This window comes from Capra hircus, chromosome 9, assembly GCF_001704415.2.
Source record: "Capra hircus breed San Clemente chromosome 9, ASM170441v1, whole genome shotgun sequence".
Classification (NCBI taxonomy): Eukaryota; Metazoa; Chordata; class Mammalia; order Artiodactyla; family Bovidae; genus Capra; species Capra hircus.
The window spans coordinates 26,311,451-26,331,659 of NC_030816.1; the positions used below are offsets into that span (position 1 = coordinate 26,311,451).

At 36.2% G+C, this 20,209-nt stretch overlaps 1 protein-coding gene across 4 annotated transcripts in view; it reads left to right on the forward strand.

The window, feature by feature from the left end:
- REV3L (REV3 like, DNA directed polymerase zeta catalytic subunit) overlaps positions 1-20,209 on the forward strand; it is a 175,300-nt gene that overhangs the window by 52,021 nt on the left and 103,070 nt on the right. For all 4 annotated transcript variants that reach the window (XM_018053062.1, XM_018053060.1, XM_018053061.1 and 1 more), the window contains 3 exons: positions 6,006-6,195; positions 11,399-11,473; positions 14,851-15,011. In XM_018053062.1, coding sequence (XP_017908551.1) covers positions 6,101-6,195; positions 11,399-11,473; positions 14,851-15,011 — 331 coding nt within the window. In that variant the 5' untranslated portion in view covers positions 6,006-6,100. The remainder of the gene's footprint in view (positions 1-6,005; positions 6,196-11,398; positions 11,474-14,850; positions 15,012-20,209) is intronic.

Sequence of the window (20,209 nt, forward strand, 5' to 3'; positions counted from 1 at the left end):
CCTTCTCTCCATTGCATTTCATGCTCCGTCCCAATTGCCTTTTCCTGTTTCTGGACCCTGTTATGTTCCTATTCGCTTTCAATTGCATACCACACTATTCTTTCTCCTTTGCTTTTTGTTGCTTCGTCAGGGAAACCTTCCTGTATTCTCACAAACTGTATTACATACCTCTAACCATACTGTAATTGCCTGTTTACTCATCTTTATCTCCAAGTAGAATGCCAAGTCCATGAGATCGGAGACTGTGGTTATGAGCAGCCTGTGGCCTAGCACTTAACATTGGGCTTCCACAAATTATTTGATGAATAGCAAATTTATGCCTACATATACAAATGATGGAACCAACCATGTTGAGCACTGAGAATACAAAGATGTATTCAGCAAATGTATAAATAAAACAGCCATTTGAAACATCTGGTGTTTGAGGGATATAGCTCTGCTAGTAATGCAGCATTCCTAACTTAAAGCTGATGATTCTAAATGAAATCCTGTATGCCTTGGTTGAAAAATACAGTGCCATGAATATATATCTCAAATCCCGAAGCATTATTTAGAAATGGAGAAAATGAAGAGAAACTATTCAATAGGAAGTTATATATATATGCCCATAATAAAGTTAGTAATTATCCTTAGTTTTTATATTATTTTGTTTTTAATTTCTGGGTCATTGAATAGTAGGTGACTTCTTTCCTGCCTGCCTTTTACACAAATTGTATAATATTCAGAAACTATTTATAAGCAACAAGAAAGAAAGTGAAATCACCCATTATCTGATTTAATATATATAGTTTCACAATTGAAATAAATCTGAATATCACCAGAAATAGATATATCATAAGCATCTGTCTCTGCTAGGAAATACATCAATACCATCTGTTACTGAGGTTAGCAAACTTCATACCACATAGTATATATTTGAGGCTTTAAGGGCTAGAAGGTCTTTGTCACAGTTATTCAACTCCTCCTGCATTTGGGATAGACCATTCCAAATGGGTGTGGTGTATTCCAGTGAAACTTTACTTAAAAGACAGGTGACAAGCAGGATTTGGTATGAGGGCCATAGATATGTTCTGTGATAACATATAAACCATAATTACTTAATTTCCTATTTGAAGGTGTTTATTATCTTCATTTTTTATGATTATTATACTGTCTTAACATCTTAATATCTAAATCTTTATGTACATTCTTAACTTTTTTCCTTAGCATAAATCCTGGAAAAAACGTCTAGGGCTAAGAGTATATCCTTAAGACTTCTTTTTTTCATGAGAATAGGTGATATAACACTTGCTTTCAAACTGTGACTGTTAGGAGTTTTGTTTGGTTCATTTTGTGGTTTTTGTGGGGCTAGGAAAAGAAAGATGGAGTGATGGAGGCAAAGAAAGACTGGAGGGAAACATTGAATGATCGTAATACAAAACTTGAGATGTTTCATGAAGAAGAAAACATGAGAAATTTCAAAAATACAAATTTTTCTGTTCCTATACCCAAGTTTTTTATTATTATTATTATTATTTGTTTCATAGCTCTGTAGAGTTTTGTTTAAAATTTTGTGTAGATTGAGATTTGGGAGATGGGGTTTGCAAATTTCAAAATGAACTTTTCTGAATCAGTCTCCTAAGATTCTCTTAGGCTAGTATGATTTTGATTGTGATTACCAATGAGCTTGTTTTGGAAAAAAAAAAAAAGGAAAAAAGAGGCCATTAAATTTTCCTGTTCTGGTTGACAGGGAAGTCTAATCAGAGCAGGGATTACTATCCATGGACAAAATCCTGCTTGTCCCCTGTTGTAAATGAAATTTTATTGGAACACGGCCATGGCCATTCACTTAAGTACTGTCTGTGACTGCTTTCAGGCCACGACGACAGAGTTCCATAGTTACAGCAGGGACAATATAGCCCATAAGGCCTAAAATATGTACTGTATCCCACTTAACAGAAAAAAGATTTTCAGACCCCTGAATAAGAGGAATGGCATATGTTAGTCTTTCTAGTATTGAAAATGGATCTACAAAACCAGAAGTCATTTTGTTACAGATACACTAACAAGTTTTTAGAAGCACAGTTAATTCAGATCCCAAATCTGGGCTTGCAAAATATAGAAGAAAATGTGAGAAAACAATAAAAGAAATGTTGGAATACAGAGGGCTTAATGTTTAGTGAAGTTTTAAGTTCTGTGAGAGATTAGATTTAGAGTACCACAACACTGGCTGTTACAGAAGCACCTACCTTAATTATAAAATCCCTTCTTACATAGTTGGAAAATAGCCAGTTCTACAAAGTTTTGCTATAGTGTCTTTAAGTGAGTAGTTATGCTGTGACAAGTTCAGTGGAAAATTTTTTGAAACCTGTTTACATAGGCTTATTCTCCCAACGACAGTCTTTGTTCCTACTGAATTTGTTTCCTTAATTCCGTTTCACATAACAATAATAGGAAACATTCAGAAAGTAGGGATATTTTCTTTCTTTGGATCCACATTACCCGGAAATAACTAATACCCAGAATCCCAACTCATTTAGTAAGGTTTTGAAGCAACATAGCTTTTGTTAATTTGAGAAAGACATTCTTAAGAGAATCTTGTGTGAAACTCTTTGGAGTATAGTAGAAATGCCTCGAGACTGAAGTCGAATATTCCTTTTAACTAGGCCACTAAAGAGATGGTGAAGAAACCTGAGTCTGTAGTACCAGCTACTTGGGCTGCTTCTATGAGGGAGAAGCCACTAATGCTCACACCACTGGTTTTAGGGGGTTTCCTCACCGCTGAGTCTAATCCTTAGCGGGGTGAGGGCAAACAAGTTTATCTGAGGGACTGTTCATCTGTATGGTCCCACACATTTGTGTGGGATAGAGCTAATGGAAGGAAATAAATAAAAAGTCTGTATCTTGTCAAGATCAAGCAATGCTATGGCAGAGCTACAAATTTTACAGTAATAAAAGACATACTGTTGCCAAAAAGACATTGACTCTCATTCATTTTTACACGTTTCTCTATGTTTTAACTTTTGAGTCTTATTTTATCTTGTTTCTGTGACACTTATTCTGTGTTAGAGCTGTTATAGCTCTGCCAAGAATTCCTTATGCTGTGGTTGCTCTTCAGGAGATTGTGCTTGAGAAAGGGTGGTGAGTAAAGCACTGAGCCATCCCTCGCTGCTGTAGAGCTAGATGGAGGTGCATCTGTTTTGATGTAATGACTACAGGTTTGAGTGGGACTTCGGATCCTTCAGGGTAGGAAAGTACAGTAAGCTGGGAACTTTCTACGTCCTTCTGTAACCTTGGTGGTGGTGCCTTAGTTGTATCTGAGTCCCTCTGTTTTCATAGATATGTTTTTTCAGATATTCTGGGTTTTCACACCATTCCTTCTCCTTAAGCAGCTATTCTGTTTTGCTGGAAGCTCTTGCATTCATTTAATAAATATCTATTAAACACATATGTTTTGTGCTGGATCCTGGGGATTTTATGATCATTGAAACACAGCATCAGGTCCCAAAGAGTCTGCAGTCAGATGGGAGAGTCAGATAAAGAAACAGGTGTTAATAGTACAAAATAAAAACTGAGAAATTAAGAATTAAGGAAGCCAGTTATTAATTTTAAAAAAAATATCGAACCAGAATGGTTAAATGGAAAGAGCATTGGTTTTAGATTTTGTTGATCTGATTTTAAATCCTGATTCTGTTACCTAATAGGTATGTTACTTTACTAAAGTTAACCTTTGTGGCACTTGCAAGGTTGTTCTAAGTTTTAGAAACAAATGCATGTAAAGCACTTGATGTCCAGTGTCTGCTGAATAAATCATTTCTGTTTTTTTCCTAAATCTACACCACAAATTTTTATAGTTCCAAAACCTATAAATAGAAAAATCATTTCTCTGGCCCCTACTCCACAGGAGATATGAAAAGAGGCTATTTTAAATGTTTAAATGAACTTTGTAAATATCCTGCCTCTGAGGAAACTATTAGAAATGAAATTTTATAATTATTTCTTATAAAATGTATCTAAATTTCCATTATTAAGATATTGATTAAAATTAAAGCTTAAAAAAAAATTAAAGCTTAACAGTATTACTTGTAAAATATGCTAGTAATTCTGTAATCGCTGGTCTTAGATTTTATTTGTCAGCTTAAAAAGGGAATACAATTCTGTCTCCTCACCTCCCTGGAGCACTCTGTGGTTTAGCATGTCAGTTACTTTTAACCAAACTGTGGTTTATATCCAGAAGTTGTAATGGTTATAACCTTTTTTCATGAGATGTTCAAAAAACATTAAAATAGATCATCAGTAAATTGATAAATGTATTTTTTAAGACTCATTCATTATTACAATTTGAGTTTTTTCTATTTAAAGAATTAAAAGCTGCAATATTTAGAAAACAGTATCATGCTGCATGGTAACTCAGACAGTTAAGACTTGTCTGCAATGCTGGGAGATCCGGGTTCGATCCCTGGGTCAGGAAGATCCCCTGGAGAAGGAAATGGCAACCCACTCCAGTATTCTTGCTTGGAAAACTCCATGGACAGAGGAGACTGGCGGGTTACAGTCCAGGGGGCGCAAAGAATCTGATGCGACTGAGCAACTAACACTTTCACTTTCATTGTGTTGTATTTAGAATGAAACAGAATAAGAAATTCGCTTTTAAATGAAAGAGTTTTTTTTTATTTCTTTGAAATTATGTAACAAAATTAGAAATTGAAATTGGTCTAACAGCAACAGAATTTGTAATTCTTCGAAAATGTCAAAGTTAGCTCAAATCTGAATACTGAGGAGGGCATAGATCTTATTCCATTATGTGACCTTTGCAGTTTTGCTATACTTTATAACTATTCCAGATTTATTTGTTAATTCTTAAAAATATGACAAGCTGATATTATTCACTAGAAAAAATATAAATACAAGATATCAACAGAACATGAAACTTTTAAAATTTATTTTATGTAAAGCACTCTAAATTATAAATAGGAAATAGTAATCAAACAAAAACTTTTCTGAAGGAAGAAAAAGCCAGGAAACAAGAGTTGGGTAAGAGGTGGGGGAGAAGCCTTAGGATAGTGTTGGCAGAGCAGTACAGCGATAGTGACAGAATGAGAAAATGGGTGTGTTCTTCCATCACTGCTGTTTTCCTCTGTGCTTGTATCAGACAAATGGCACATGCCCAAGGGGAACAGGGGACAGTGTTCTGAGGACAGGAACCGCTTTTATACAGCCCTGCCAGATTGGTCAGAGTAATAGTGCATCTGCTTTTTGTTACTTAACCTTGCCGTGGATGCATTACTGTTTCTGTAGCACTTTCTTTAGTGGATGGGTGCTCACTCACGTTACCTTCTTTGTCTTGGCTGTGTGGGATTGTCTGTTGGCAGATCAGCCCCATGTACCCTTTCTGCACCTTGCCTAATGTGATGACTTCCTGGAAAGTGTGCATGCTTGTTTTTTCCCCTCATTGTGTCTTCCCTGTCCCACTTCACCAGATGTGCAATTTAGATATCCAGAAGTCTATTACAGACAATTGATCTGTAGGGATTGTCTTTGTTTTTGTCTGTTTTGATTTTTTTCCCCCTAACAGCAGAATTTCATTTTTGCCCTTCCCAACTACCCCCTCTCCATAGCAAAGTTCCGCCCACTGGAATGTGAAGATAGACATTAACTGATTTATTATTAAGCTTTCAGTGAATTTTTGTAAGCTTCATGACACTGTGTTATGTGGTATTATAGGGCAGTTTGGTGAAGTAATAAAAGTAGTTAGATTGTGAAGATGAAGTATTCCCAACATATTTTCACGAAAACTACTATTTAAATCATACTCTAATGCTTATATTTATAAAATGCTTCTAAATGTTCTGTTGTGAGATCTAGTCAATACAGGTGGCTTTAACTGTGGGTTAGTTTCTTCAGCCCTTCCCTCAGATAAGCTGGGCTGTCATTAGACCATTTAAATGACTTGTATTCTGAGCTTTGTAATGTTAAGGTTTTAAAATGCATCTCCAGTCTAAACTTTACAATGTGTTACATTTTAGGTCAGAAGACATGTCTTCACCTGCATGGCATCTTTCCTTACCTCTATGTGCCATATGATGGTTATGGACAGCAGCCAGAAAGCTATCTGTCTCAGATGGCATTCAGTATCGACAGAGCACTTAATGTGGCTTTAGGCAATCCATCTTCCACTGCTCAGCACGTGTTCAAGGTGTCATTAGTATCGGGAATGTAAGTACATGATAACATCTTTTCAAATTTCTGTTTCTTTGTATTTATGTTGTTATTCCAGTTAAAAGAAAATATATCCAATTCAGATATACTCTATTCATTTTTCCTTTAATTCTAATCTAATGGAGCTGGGATAAAATTTCTTACTATAACCTTTTAAATCAATTTTTATTGCAATGAAAGATAAGTGGTTAACAGTGATTTTTGTTTTAACTTTTTCCATTTCTCTGCTTCCTAGAATTGTAGAAATTCATCATTTCTACATTCTTGTAGAAATTCACGTAATTCATTCATCAACTATTTATTGAGCACCTTTTATGTGCCAGGCACTCTTCTAAATGCTTGGGATATACTGGTGAACAAAACAAAGATCCTTGTCCCTGTGGAAGTTACATTGTAGTAATGCTAAACCAATGGAAAATAACCAATGACTATCACATGAAATAAATTTATTGACTTATTACATGATACTTAGTGCTAGACAATAAAATATATAGGACAGGATAAGAAGGATCATTAGTGTGGGTTAGAGAAGCAGACTGGTGGCAGTTTTGTATTGGGTAATCAGGGAAGGTGTCATTGACATGGTAAATGACATGCGAGCAAAGACTTGAAGGTGGGGGGTGGGAACAAAATGGAGACCAGGTGGCTGGAGCAGAGGGAAAGGAGAGTGGACAAAATGAGATTAGCGAGATATAAGAGGATGGAGATCATGCTGGCCAGTAGATCACCATAATCAGTTTTATCTGGTTTGACACCATGAGAATGCACTGTCAGATCTCCAAATACAAGGAACATAATTGAACAATGGCCCCAGCTACTGCACTGAAATCCATTTATCATCCCATGTAAGCTGAAGCCGTTTTTCATAGGCTTCTCCCACCCAGTGGCTAAGCACAGTAAGAATACTAAGACAGGCCTGTTTGTGGGAGACACGTGGGGACTTCAGACAGCCTTTCTGAACTTTCACTAGAATCACATTGCAATAGAAGGCACTTCCACTCATCTTCCCTCTCTCTCTCCTTCACTTAGATCGGACCTGTATCTAAGTCTGGTGGCTTTCCCACTCTCTCGTGAGGTCTACTTGGAACTTCTTGAAGGGCTTCAGACTAACACACTTGAGAACTTAGTAAAAATACATTCTTTGCTCTGATCCCAGACCTGATGAATCATAAACTCTAGTTGTGAGGCTCAGAAATTTGTGAGCCTTTCTGCTGATTCTGATGCGTATTCAAGTTTAAGAACCATTGAAGTAGGCTATTCTAAGGACTTTGGTTTCTATCCTGAGCTATTACGTGATTTTGAGCAGCCATGATATAACTTTGAAAGGATTACTTTAGCCTGTGTAGAGAATAGATTGTAGGAGCACAAGAGTTGAATAGGGAGAACATTAGGACTGTTTCATTAATCTGGGTGAGAAAATATGAACGCTTGAACAAGGGTAGTAGCAGGGGAGTACTGGTCAGCTTGGTCAGTACTGGTCAGAGAACTGGTCAGCTTCTAGATCTGTTCTGAGAGTTGAATCCTCGAGATTTGTTCTCTGATTGGATGAGGTTTGTGAGGAGAATCAAGGATGACTACGAAACTTTGAGTTGGTGCAGATAGAGCAGGCTGGCAGGAAAGTTTGGAGCTCATACTGGAACATATGAGTTGAATGTATCTCTATGAAATCCATCTTAAATCTGTCTACTTCCACCTGAATCCAGGTTTTCTTCTGAACTACCAGTGTCCTTTTAATTGAATTTTCTTCTTCTGTTCTTATCTCACCCCAGAGCTACAGAAGTATTCTTCTTGTAATGTAAATTGGGTCCTTTTAAAATCATTTAAAATCCTTGAGTGGCTTCATATTGTTTATAGAATAAAATTTAAGCTTCTAACCACAGCCTGTGTGATCTGATGCCTGACATCTGCCTAGCCTGACGCCTGTTTCTGTTCTATCCAGAAACACTGGACTTCTTACAGTTTCTCTGATATACTGAGCTCTTGCACACCTTTGTACATGCAATTTTCTTTCCTTGAGTGCTCTGCCCTTCTCCAGTACTTTAAATCCTTCACCTCTCTAGAGAAGTTTTCTGACTTCCCTTCTTAAAATAGGTTGATGTTTTTGTTTTGTATCTTTAGCCCATTCTTGTTTCCTTTTGTACTTAACTATTGTTCTTGCTGTTTAGTCACTAAGTTGTATCCTACTCTTTTGTGACCCCATGACTGTAACCCTCCAGGCTTCTCTGCCGGTGGGGTTTTCCAGGCAAGAACACTGAATGGGTTGCCATTTCCTTCTCCAAGGAGTACTTAATGTAGTTTCCAGTTATTTTAATTTTTTGTTTATTAGTTCTTGTGCTTTTCTCACACCAGCATGTAAGTTTCATGAGAAAAAAGACCATGTTTTTCTGTCCATCATTATAACCCTTTCACCTTGTGTGGTGTTGAGCGTTTAGTAGAGAAGGCTCAATAACTATCTGATAGAGTAAATGAATCAGGTGAAATTTCACACCCATCCTATGATAGCAACAGTTAGGTTAAAGATAATCATCAGCTTTATATTCTGCATTTTTTATGTCTAATGATTTCTGCGGACTTTCCTATACATATTCTCATTTCAAAGTTGAATCTCCAAACAGCCTAGTGGAAGAAATAATGAGTCACCAACCTTTTTGTATTTTTGATGGGCATTTGTTAAAAGCATAGCCATATTTTTAAGAGCAGTTGATAGAAATCTAGAAACTTGGAGGCAAAGGTGAGCTATTTAGTCTAATTTGTGACTGCCATTCTCTTTTTTTCTCCTGTTCTAAGGTCCCCTTTCCCCTTACCATGCATTGTAGCTTCTGTGAGTCCTTTACTCCTTCAATATTGGGTACTTATTTAAGGTAGACAAAGTTGCATCTAGCTGTCTAATTAAAATTTGTACAAACTTAATTCCAACCTTCCTAGACTGTGCATTATTCTAAAGCTAGGTTGAGAGGAAGGACCATGACCTTAGGCTCATTTCAGGGGTTCCCTGCCACTTAGCTACCATGATTCTAGAAAATAGTCTATAAAAAGATTCTTAGTCCATCTAAATTAATTTTTTAAAACTATAATTTTCCTTCTCATTATTATATTAAAAAACTAACTCCAATTATCAGGTGCAACTTTTTAAGTATAAACATATCTACCTTAGACTTAAGTATAAACATATTTACCTTAGACTCTGCTCCATTCTACTTTTCTTCCAGAGAGTCTCCCGGTTGAGAAATTGTTTTGGCAAAATCAAGTAAAGTCAACAGTAGCAAGTAAGGATTGCAGTAGGAAGTAAGGATTCCAGGTTAAATTATACAGAGACTCTCTTGGCTAGAAGAAGCAGAAAATTGAGTTTATAGAATGTCCAGGCTATATTTTTAGGCAGAATACATAGAAAAACAGATTCCTAGATTTACAAAGAATTGTAGAAATTTGATAGTTTTGTGTTCAGCTTTTGAAATTTATAAGATTCTAACTGTAAAAACTTTAAAGTCTTTAGCAAAAACAAGGATAGCATGGACCATACCAGTGCAGATTTAACTCTCTTCATTTCCATTTACCTGGCTAAAAGTGTAACCCCTGTATCTTTAGACAAAGAGCTATATTTATGTGTATGAAAAACACCAAAGCAGGAGGAATAAAGAGTTGAATTTTGCCAGTGAAAGAGAATGAGATCATTCATATAATGTATCTTTCACCCTTCATAGCAACAAAAATGGGGTGGACAGGAAGTGTATTATTTTTTTTTTTGAAGAGGGGGTAAAGGGTCGGGGATAGGGAATGAGGTACAGTGCAGGCCTTTCAGAGGAGGTAAGTTTAAGCAGAGGTCTGACAGATTGAAAGTAAACCATGCAGTGGTTCAGGGCAGAACTTTCCAGGCAGAGGGAATGGTAAGTTACTTGAAAGTGGATCAAGTTAGAAGGGTTGAAATGTTTGGAATGGCTGGAGGAAAAAGGGTGAGTGGGTATGAGATAAGATTGGAGTGAGTGGCAAGAATGAGACAAAGAACTTTTAAGACTTTTTCTTTTTAATAGAAATTGCTTTACAGAAAACGTACAGATGATTCTGACCTAAAGGCTTAGAATAGCTTATTTTTTAAAAGTTCTTAAAATATGCCTCAAATGACTGTGTTGCCAACTTACTTCTATACTTGAAGCCTACTACACTATCAGACATGACAGAGAGAAAATGGTATTCTAATAAGGGTAAGTTCTATTTAGTGCCCATCATAAGGGGAAAATACATTTTTTTTTTATGAAAAGAAACTGAGTTTATCCACCTAAAGATTTAACCAACTACTTATTTATAGACAGACTCTAGACAAATACTTTTTATTTTGCCTATAAATTCAGACCTATTTACATATTGTTTCTGATTATATCATCTTTGAAAATGGTAGTCTGTTTTAGAGTTTCAGATCCTCCTGAAATAATGTAACATGATAACTTATTCCTTCTTGCATTGAGGACTTGTTTCTCCTTCTATCATATAGATTTTTGCTTCTCTCTTTCCCTACTGCTGCTGACTGACACCCTGAATTGAACCCAGCCTCAATATAAATAGGTTATTAGTAAGGCCATGATCTTTTCAATCTCTTAAATTCTGTCTGCACAGTTTTCACAGTTTCATTTGATTTGGATGTGTGTTTTATACACGCACACATATGTGCATATATATAACAGGTAAATTGTCTCTCCTTAGTGAACTTGTAAAATTAATTTTGATGTTCAAATTAATAATAGAGACAAATAAGGAGAAGAGATACAAATGTAATTTCCATCCTTTGTCAGTTAAAGAATTTTGTTGATAAAGAGCTTTAGTTTCTGACAGAAAAAAATGGGGGAAAGTGTCAGAAGGAAGGTCTCTCTTTCACAGGCATGGCCTGAGTAGAGCCACTTATTAATGTAGCCATGATGGTTGAAATTAAAGTATAAATAGTTTGCTATTCCTTTTTATCCCCAGGTTTTTTAAAGTGGTATTTTTAAACTTTTTAAAAGAATTAACAAGATCTCATGTGTCATGAAATATGACATTGTGGTAGGTTTAATTAAAAAGTCTTGGAGGTTTTTTGTTTTGTGTTTTGGGGGGAGGTGGGTGATAATGTTCAATATAAATAATTAGGCCAGCTGAGTCCAATTAGGGCAATAAGTTGCATTATTTCATCTCTGATGAAAATAAATTGAAATATCTATTTCTTGTATTTCAGGCCTTTTTATGGTTATCATGAGAAGGAAAGACACTTTATGAAGATCTATCTTTATAATCCTGCAATGGTGAAAAGGTAAAAAGATAAGTGAAATAAAAATGTGAACAACTATCACTTAAGTATTTTAATAATAAAAGGAAAATTCTAGAAGAAAGGCTTGTGTAGTTTGTAGCATTATTAAAGAGTCCAAAATAAAATAAGTACATATATGTGTAAAGAGAGAGAGATCCATAGCTTGGACTCTAGGAAGGCTATTTTAAGGGTAAGGGACCTTGTTTTATACCCCTTAACTGATTCTTTTCTGCCTTAAATTTAGAGAGTTTGTAGAAGTTGATAGAGGGATGATTGACTGCCTTGTATAATCCTAGTACCCTGCTAGCCAGACCATATGTTCAATACCGAGAGAAATTTGTTCTTTAGTTTCAAAGCAAGGAGAAATGTGTGAGAGTGAGGCCATTGTGGGAGAGCTTTCTTCTGTGAAAGATTTCTACTTAACCCCTTTTCAGTACTTTTTTTTTTTGCCTGATGAGATAGGTGATGATATTAACATTTTTCCATATTGTTTAATGAGATATATTACCATTTAGAAGATTTATATAACTTAATGAATGTATATTTTCCAAATGATGAGGGCAAGACATTAGAAAATTATGCATGGGTAAAAATAAAGTCTTAGGTAGACCAATAGATTTTAACGTAACAGAGTACAAAAAGTTCATTGATACGGTTTCCGCATTGTTGCTGAACTTTAAGAAACCACCACCCCCATTGCACGTCCATGTAATAATAACAAAGATCAACATTTACCTGAAAAGGCTATTCAGGTACTTTTCTGTTTTCAATTATGTATATGTGTATGGCTGGTTTTTTCTTTGTATGTTTGAATGAAACAGTATTTCAGAATAGATTGAGCTGAAGCAGACAGGAGAATCCAGCTGTCTTCTGTTAAAACAGAGATTTTCAAAGATGTAAAATAATTCCTTTTTTCTCCCTAAATTGTTTTTGTTTTGAAAAACATAGATTTTTAAAAAATAAAACAATGTTATTTATGTTAACATAGCTTGGGTTTATTGTTATTTTTAAATTAGTAAATGAGTCTCTTAAAATTTTCTGTTTTAACTTGATTTGGTAAATATCAATAGATATAAACCACATAAACAAAAGCTTTTTGATGCTAGCAGTAATTTTTAAGAATGAAAAGGAGTCCTGGGGCTAAAAAACTTGAGAACCATTGGAATAAAACTGTCTTAAATTTCTGTCAGAGATTCTTAAAATCTATTCACAGCTGTTCTCTACTTTTCACTGTCTATTAGAGCAGAAGAGATTTACCCCTACCTTTAAAGCTCTGGATCCACTCCCTTTGACCCTTTCTTTTCATCTATCAGTTATCCCCTCTCCCTTCCACCATTTAAACAACAATAAGACTTAATTTTACACATTCACACATTCATACTCAAAGACATTCATACTCACAGCTATTCTCCTGGAAGAATTTAGCTATACTTTGTGTGTCCAGTATCTTATCTCCTGCTTGCTCTTTAACTTAACTCCAATTCTGCTCTCCAATTCAGCCGTTCTGCTCAAATTGCTTACCTTAATTAACGACCTCTGTGTTGTTAAATCCAATTAACACCTCTTACCTTTTGACCTCATGTCCATCAGTGCTTACACTACCTTAAAATAAGGTTGCTTTGATGTAAACGTTTTTTCTAGTTTTCCTCATGCCTGTCTGGTCATTCATATTTATGCCATTTTGTTGGCTCCTCTTTTAACATAGGTGTGGTTGGTCTTTGGACTTTGGCTTGGGCATTTATCTTTTTCTCTATGTATGTTCCCCTCACTTTACAGTCTTATATACGTCCATGGTTTTTGTTTTAATCTGTATGCATTTGGCTTCCAAATATATATCAATAGCTTAAATTTTCCTTCAGAGATCCTGATCAGTCAATCAGACCATCTACTGGATAAATAGAATAGCACTATAGTTAAGAGGGCTTAAGTCAGAAAAAATTGGAGTTGAATTTTAGTTCTTCCACTTTTGTTTGTGTGATTTTGGGTAAGTTTTTGATCTAAGACTCAACTTCTCTGTTTTATAGTAAGTATTACTTGAGATTAAGCATTTAGAGCACCTAAGTTTAGACACCAATTGTGCCTAATACACAGTGCCTCAAAATATGTTTTCTGTGTCTCGTCTATTAATAAAATTATCCTTAAACTCATCTTTATTACTCATTTCTAATATTTTCATAGAAATCTACCTGAACATTCCAGTATACCTCCAGTTTGTCTAAAACCAGTCAACTCCAGTTTGTCTAAAAACCGAGTTTGTCCTTATTCCTTCTCCAAATAAAAATCCACAAATAAACCTATTTTCTTCCAGTCCATTCTGTTTCAATAAATGCAGTACCACCAACTTGCTGCTTAACCTAGGCATTATCCTCAACTTACATTCTATCTCACCCTCCGCGTGTAGTCAGTCATCAGGGCCTGACCATTTTATTCCTCATATGCTTCCTGAATCTCAGTACATTTCCTTGATCCTTGTTAAAGCCGCCTCATCTTAGGTTTTCCACAGTACCCTCTCACTTTCTGTCTCTAGTGTTTTGCTTTCTTTAGCTAACCTGGTCATTTCAGTTTTCCTGTTCTCTTCACTTGACAGGCAGATTCTTCTTCAAATACGTTAGTAGGCTCTGCGTGATGTGACTTCTCATTACCTCTCTACTCTCCCACCGCCACCACCATAGCCTCTGTCACTAAGCCTCACACAGTGGTTTTAGTTCTGCATAACTACGTTTTCTTGTGACCCTTTACATGTGCAGTTTTATTTGGATGAAATGCTCCTTCTCGTCTGAGAAAAAGTATTTTTAGTTCATTGTTTTGCTTAGAGACTTCTCTCCAAGAAGGCTATGCAGAAACTACAGTCTGTTTATTGTCCCTTCTAGATGTTTTATATACTTCCCCACATAGCACTTTGTTATTTATAATTGCCTATTGTTTGTACCCCCCAATATGAAGGACAAATTACTCAGAGAAGAAAAATACCAAAAGTGGTAACATCTCTGTGTGGTAGATTGAGTCATATGTCCTCTTTTAGAATTGTATAATCTTTTCAAAAATTTTTTTTGGATTTTTAAAAGAAAAATATGATATCTTAAAAGCCTTTTTTGGATATGTTAGCTTTTTCAGTATAGTTTGCATTAAATTGGTTTTAGAAGTCAAAATATTCTTCACTTAAGACATTTTTTCTCATTTTCTTTCAGAGCTTGCATCTTACTTTAAAACTTGATTTAAACTTTCAGTTGCCCCAAAAAAACATAAATTTTGAGTAAAATTGAAATGAAAATTTTGTCTGGTAGAGTAATATGTTTTGTTCTCTATATTTGTATAACCATTATTTCACTTACCATTTTAGGAAACACAATTTTATGGTATAACTTTTTTTTCTAATTTAGGATATGTGAACTTTTGCAAAGTGGAGCCATAATGAATAAATTTTATCAGCCTCATGAAGCGCATATTCCCTACCTCCTACAGCTCTTCATTGACTACAATCTGTATGGAATGAATTTAATAAATCTGGCTGCTGTCAAGTTCCGAAAAGCAAGGAGGAAAAGTAAGGTTAATTTCACAAGTTCAAATTAAAGCTTTGAAATAAGTATTATGTAATTGATGATTTATAAAATAATATGTACTTAAAAGTAAGTGCTGAGTGGATAAAGAATAGAAAGAAATATGCAAAAATATCTTAGAGTTTATCAGGAAAAGAATCTCAGTTATTTTTGGTAACACCTTTTTTCTTTACAATTCTCTCATTTTAAATGGACAGCTCTGGTTTTTAATATATTCAGAGTTGTGCATCTATCACCAAAGTCAAATTTAGAACATTTTTCAGCGCCTCTAAAGAAGCCCCATAGTCTTTAGCAATCTCCTGCAGTCCTCCCATGCCTTCACCTCTTAGCAACGGTTTATCTCCCTTCTGTCTCTGTGTCTGCCCATTCCGCACATCTCATTTAAATGGAATCATATGTTTGTTTATTTAACTTAGCCTGATGTTTTCAGGGTTCATCCATGTCATAGCACGTGAATATACTACATTGTTTACTGATTCATCAATGACAGACATCTGGGTTTCCTTCTTTTGGCTATTATGAACAATGCTGCTATGAACATTCATGTACAAATATTCATATAGCCATATGTTTTCATTTCTCTTGGGCGTATACCTAGGAATATAATTTCTGGTTAAAATAGTCTCGCATCTTTTGCATTTTATTCTGGCTGGATTCCTTCTCTTCTACTTAAGATAAAGTAAAACCAGCATTTTTTCCTGCAATTCTACTGTCCTTTCTGTTACGATTTTTTTCTTTTCTTTCATTACCAAACTTTTAAAACCAAAAGTTTGCATTTTTTTCTCATGTTGTTTACCAGCTGTTCTTTTTTGCCTTAACTCCTTGCACTTCTGCCATACCCAAGCTGTGCCCTGAAAAGTAACCAGGGAGGATTTTTTTCCTTGGAATGGTGGGTTAGGTTAATAGGATCAACCTTCTCACAAAAACCAGTTTAAGAGCTAGGTAAGGTGTTTTTTGTTTTTTGTTTTTTTTTTTAATCTTAACTGTTTCACAAAGATTACAAACAATGAAGAAGTACTGGCCAAACGAGGAACTAGAGTGCTGAAAACAGCCTTTGCCCTGAAGGGTTTTGCTAATCCTCCCTGCCTCCATTGAGACAGCCTTACTAGATGAGGGAACAAAAAACAGCAATTCAGGACCTGCTGAATAGGTTGGAATCCTCCACAGAAGGAGGTAGGGTTTCAAAGAGACATGCCCAAAGTAGGAAGTGGAACCACTTTGAGACATTTCAGCCCAGTTTGAGTCTCCTGGGACTAAAAAAGACTGCCACATCTACAGCTTTTCCTTAGGTGGTAGAATCATTGAATATCCATATACCAGAAAATAAAAATAAGAGCCGAGGACTTCCCTGGCGGTACAGTGGATAGGAATCCACCTTCCTGTGCAGGGAACACAGGTTTGACCCCTGGTCCGGGAAGATTCCACATACCACGGAGCAGCTAGGCCTGCGAGCCACAGCTACTGAAGCCCACACCCTAGAGCCTGTGCTCGGCAACGAGAGACGCCACTGCAGTGAGAAGCCCAGGCACCACCATGAAGAGTAGCCCTCGCTCACCGCAACTAGAGAAAGCTGGCACAGCAGAGGAGACCCAAGGCAACCAAAAGTGAATTAAAAAAAAGACAAACAAATAATAAAAAAATAAAAGAGCTCAGACACATTCCACACCCTGTGTAAAAATTAAAATGGACCACAGACTTAAATGTAAAATTATCAGACTTCTAGAAGAAAACAGTGAGAAAATCTGCCTAACAAGTTGATTCTGCCAAAGTTAAAAACTTTCTATAAAAAGTAATATTAGAAAAATGAAAAGGTAAGTCACAGACTGGGAGAAAATATTTTAAATTATACATCTGATAAAATACTTATATCTAGAATATATAAAGTGTTAGTCACTCAGTCGTGTCCGACTCTGCAACCCCATGGACTGTAGCCCACAAGGCTTCTCTGTCCATGGGATTCTCCAGGCAAGAATACTGGAGTGGGTTGACGTTTCCTTTTCCAGGGGATCTTCCTGACCCAGGGATTGAACCCTGGTCTCCTGCATTGCAGGCAGTCTCTTTACCATCTGAGCTCTAGGTCTTACTAGTTGGGTGATCTCAGACACACTTCTTACCCCAGGCGAATCTTATGTCCACCCAAAAACCTGTATGCAGATGTTTATAACGGCTTTATTTCATAATTGCTAAAAATCTAAAGTAACCAAGATGTCCACTCAGTGGGGGCCATGGATAAACGGTTATATACCAATATAGTGGAATACTGTTTATCACTGAAACACATCACGATACTGATTCCTACAACATTGATGAAAGTTGAATTCATTTACTAAGTGAAAGCCAGACCTAAAAGACTACCAGTTGTATGTGCGGATGTGTTAGTCACTTAGTCGTGTCTGACTCTTTGTGACTCCATGGACTGTAGTTAACCAGGCTCCTCTGTGCATGGAATTCTCCAGGCAAGAATATTGGAATTGGTTGCTGTTACCTTCTCCAGGGGATCTTCCTGACACAGGGATTGAACCTGGGTCTCCTCCACTGCAGACAGCTTTTACCATCTGAGCAACCAGGGACATATACAAATTGTATGGTTTTATTCATGTAACATTCTGGTAAAGGTGAAACTATAGAAATGGAAGATATATTAGTGGTTGCCAAGAATTGGAGAAGAGTAGAATATTGATTACAAAACAAATACATAGGGGAACTTTTCAGATGAATTATTCTGCATGTTACTGCATGCTGGTATGATTTTTTACAGTCATCAAATCCATAAAAATGTACCCTTTAAGGCTCAAAATTCTCCAAGCCAACTTCAGCAATACATGAACTGTGAACTTCTAGATGTTCAAGCTGGTTTTAGAAAAGGCAGAGGAACCAGAGATCAAATTGCCAACATCTGCTGGATCACTGAAAAAGTAAGAGAGTTCCAGAAAAACATCTATTTCTGCTTTATTGACTATGCCAAAGCCTTTGACTGTGTGGATCACAATAAACTGTGGAAAATTCTGAGAGAGATGGGAATACCAGACCACCTGACCTGCCTCTTGAGAAACCTCAATGCAGGTCAGGAGGCAACAGTTAGAACTGGACACGGAACAACAGACTGGTTCCAAATAGGAAAAGGAGTACGTCAAGGCTGTATCCTGTCACCCTGCTTATTTGACTTATATGCAGAACATCATGAGAAACACTGGGCTGGAAGAAGCACAAGCTGGAATCCAGATTGCCGGGAGAAATATCAATAACCTCAGATATGCAGATGACACCACCCTTATGGCAGAGAGTGAAGAGGAACTAAAGCCTGTTGATGAAAGTGAAAGAGGAGACTGAAAAAGTTGGCTTAAAGCTCAACATTCAGAAAGCGAAGATCATGGCATCCGGTCCCATCACTTCATGGGAAATAGATGGGGAAACAGTGGAAACAGTGTCAGACTTTATTTTGCGGCCCTCCAAAATCGCTGCAGATGGTGACTGCAGCCATGAAATTAAAAGACGCTTACTCCTTGGAAGGAAAGTTATGACCAACCTAGATAGCATATTCAAAAGCAGAGACATTACTTTGCCAACAAAGGTCCGTCTAGTCAAGGCTATGGTTTTTCCTGTGGTCATGTATGAATGTGAGAGTTGGACTGCTGAAGAATTGATGCTTTTGAGCTGTGGTGTTGGAGAAGACTCTTAAGAGTCCCTTGGACTGCAAGGAGATCCAACCAGTCCATTCTAAAGGAGATCAGCCCTGGGTGTTCTTTGAAAGGACTGATGCTGAAGCTGAAGCTGCAGTACTCTGGCTACCTCATGCAAAGAATTGACTCATTGGAAAAGACTCTGATGCTGGGAGGGACTGGGGGCAAGAGGAGAAGGGGATGACAGAGGATGAGATGGCTGGATGGCATCACCCGACTCAATGGACGTGAGTTTGAGTGAACTCCGGGAGTTGGTGATGGACAGGCAGGCCTGGTGTGCTGCTATTCATGGGGTTGCAAAGAGTCGGGCACAACTGAGTGACTGAACTGAACCAAGTATTGATGGTCAGCAGTCCCAGTCGTTGGATATAGTATTACTTGGATATCATGTCCCCTCTCTTATGATGTGATCATCATGGTATTCTGCATAAAAATACCTCATTGTGGTATTCTTCATGAAAACTCATAATGACAGTCTAGTCATAAGAAAAACACCGACAAACCTGGATTAGAGGACATTCTGTAGGTTACCTAACCAGTAATCATGACTGTTAAGGTCATGAAAAACGAGGAAAGACTGAGAAATAGAGCAGAGGAGACTAGGAACACACTATAACTAACTACAGCGAGGTATCCTACTTTAGATCCCTGAAACAGAAAGTGGACAGTAGTGGGTAAACTGGTGAAATTTAAATAAAGTGCATAGTAGTTAATAGGAATGTAGCTGTGTCAGTTTCTCTGATAGATGTACTGTGGTAATGTAAAATGTTAATAATGGGAACGATGTGATAAGCAGTATTCAGAAGCCGTACTATCCCTGTAATGTTTCTGTAACTAAAATTCTTCCAAAGTAAAAAGGTTATTGGGGGAACAGCAGGTTGGTTAACAGTGTCAAATATGGCTAGGAGTACAAGAAGGATTGAGGAATGAAAATGTTTTAGAGAATGTGCAGGAGGTATTTATAGGAAAAGGATGTCCTTTTTACAAAAGTTTGTTTCCAATAGGTGAAAAAGCATGAGAAGAATCTTAATTAGCAAATATATGTAAGCCATTTATTTTAGTTATAAAAGTTAGATGAGTATTGGAAGGTACAACCAGAAGGCAGAAATTTATGAAATTTATTTGGGGAAAATTAAAAGAGAAATTTCAAGTATGATGAAATAAAATTTGTGTTTTAATTTATCATTATTAAATAAACCTTCAGGTTTTTGTTTTGTTCAAAAAAAATAGATAAAAGATTATACTGAAATGTAAAGAATAGGTGAATTATTTTTTGTATTATATTTTATCATGTTATCTCAAGTATATAATTAAATGGACAGTAAACTTGCTATTATAAATATGTTATATATGCATAACTTAATATTTTAATTTTGTAAAACAAGATAATGTAGTCTATAATGTAGTCTTTTGAAAGTAAATTTAAAAGTCTAAAATATTTAGAAATTTTGATATTATGTATGCATATACCATTTTGTCTCAGTATTCAGTTATATACTCAG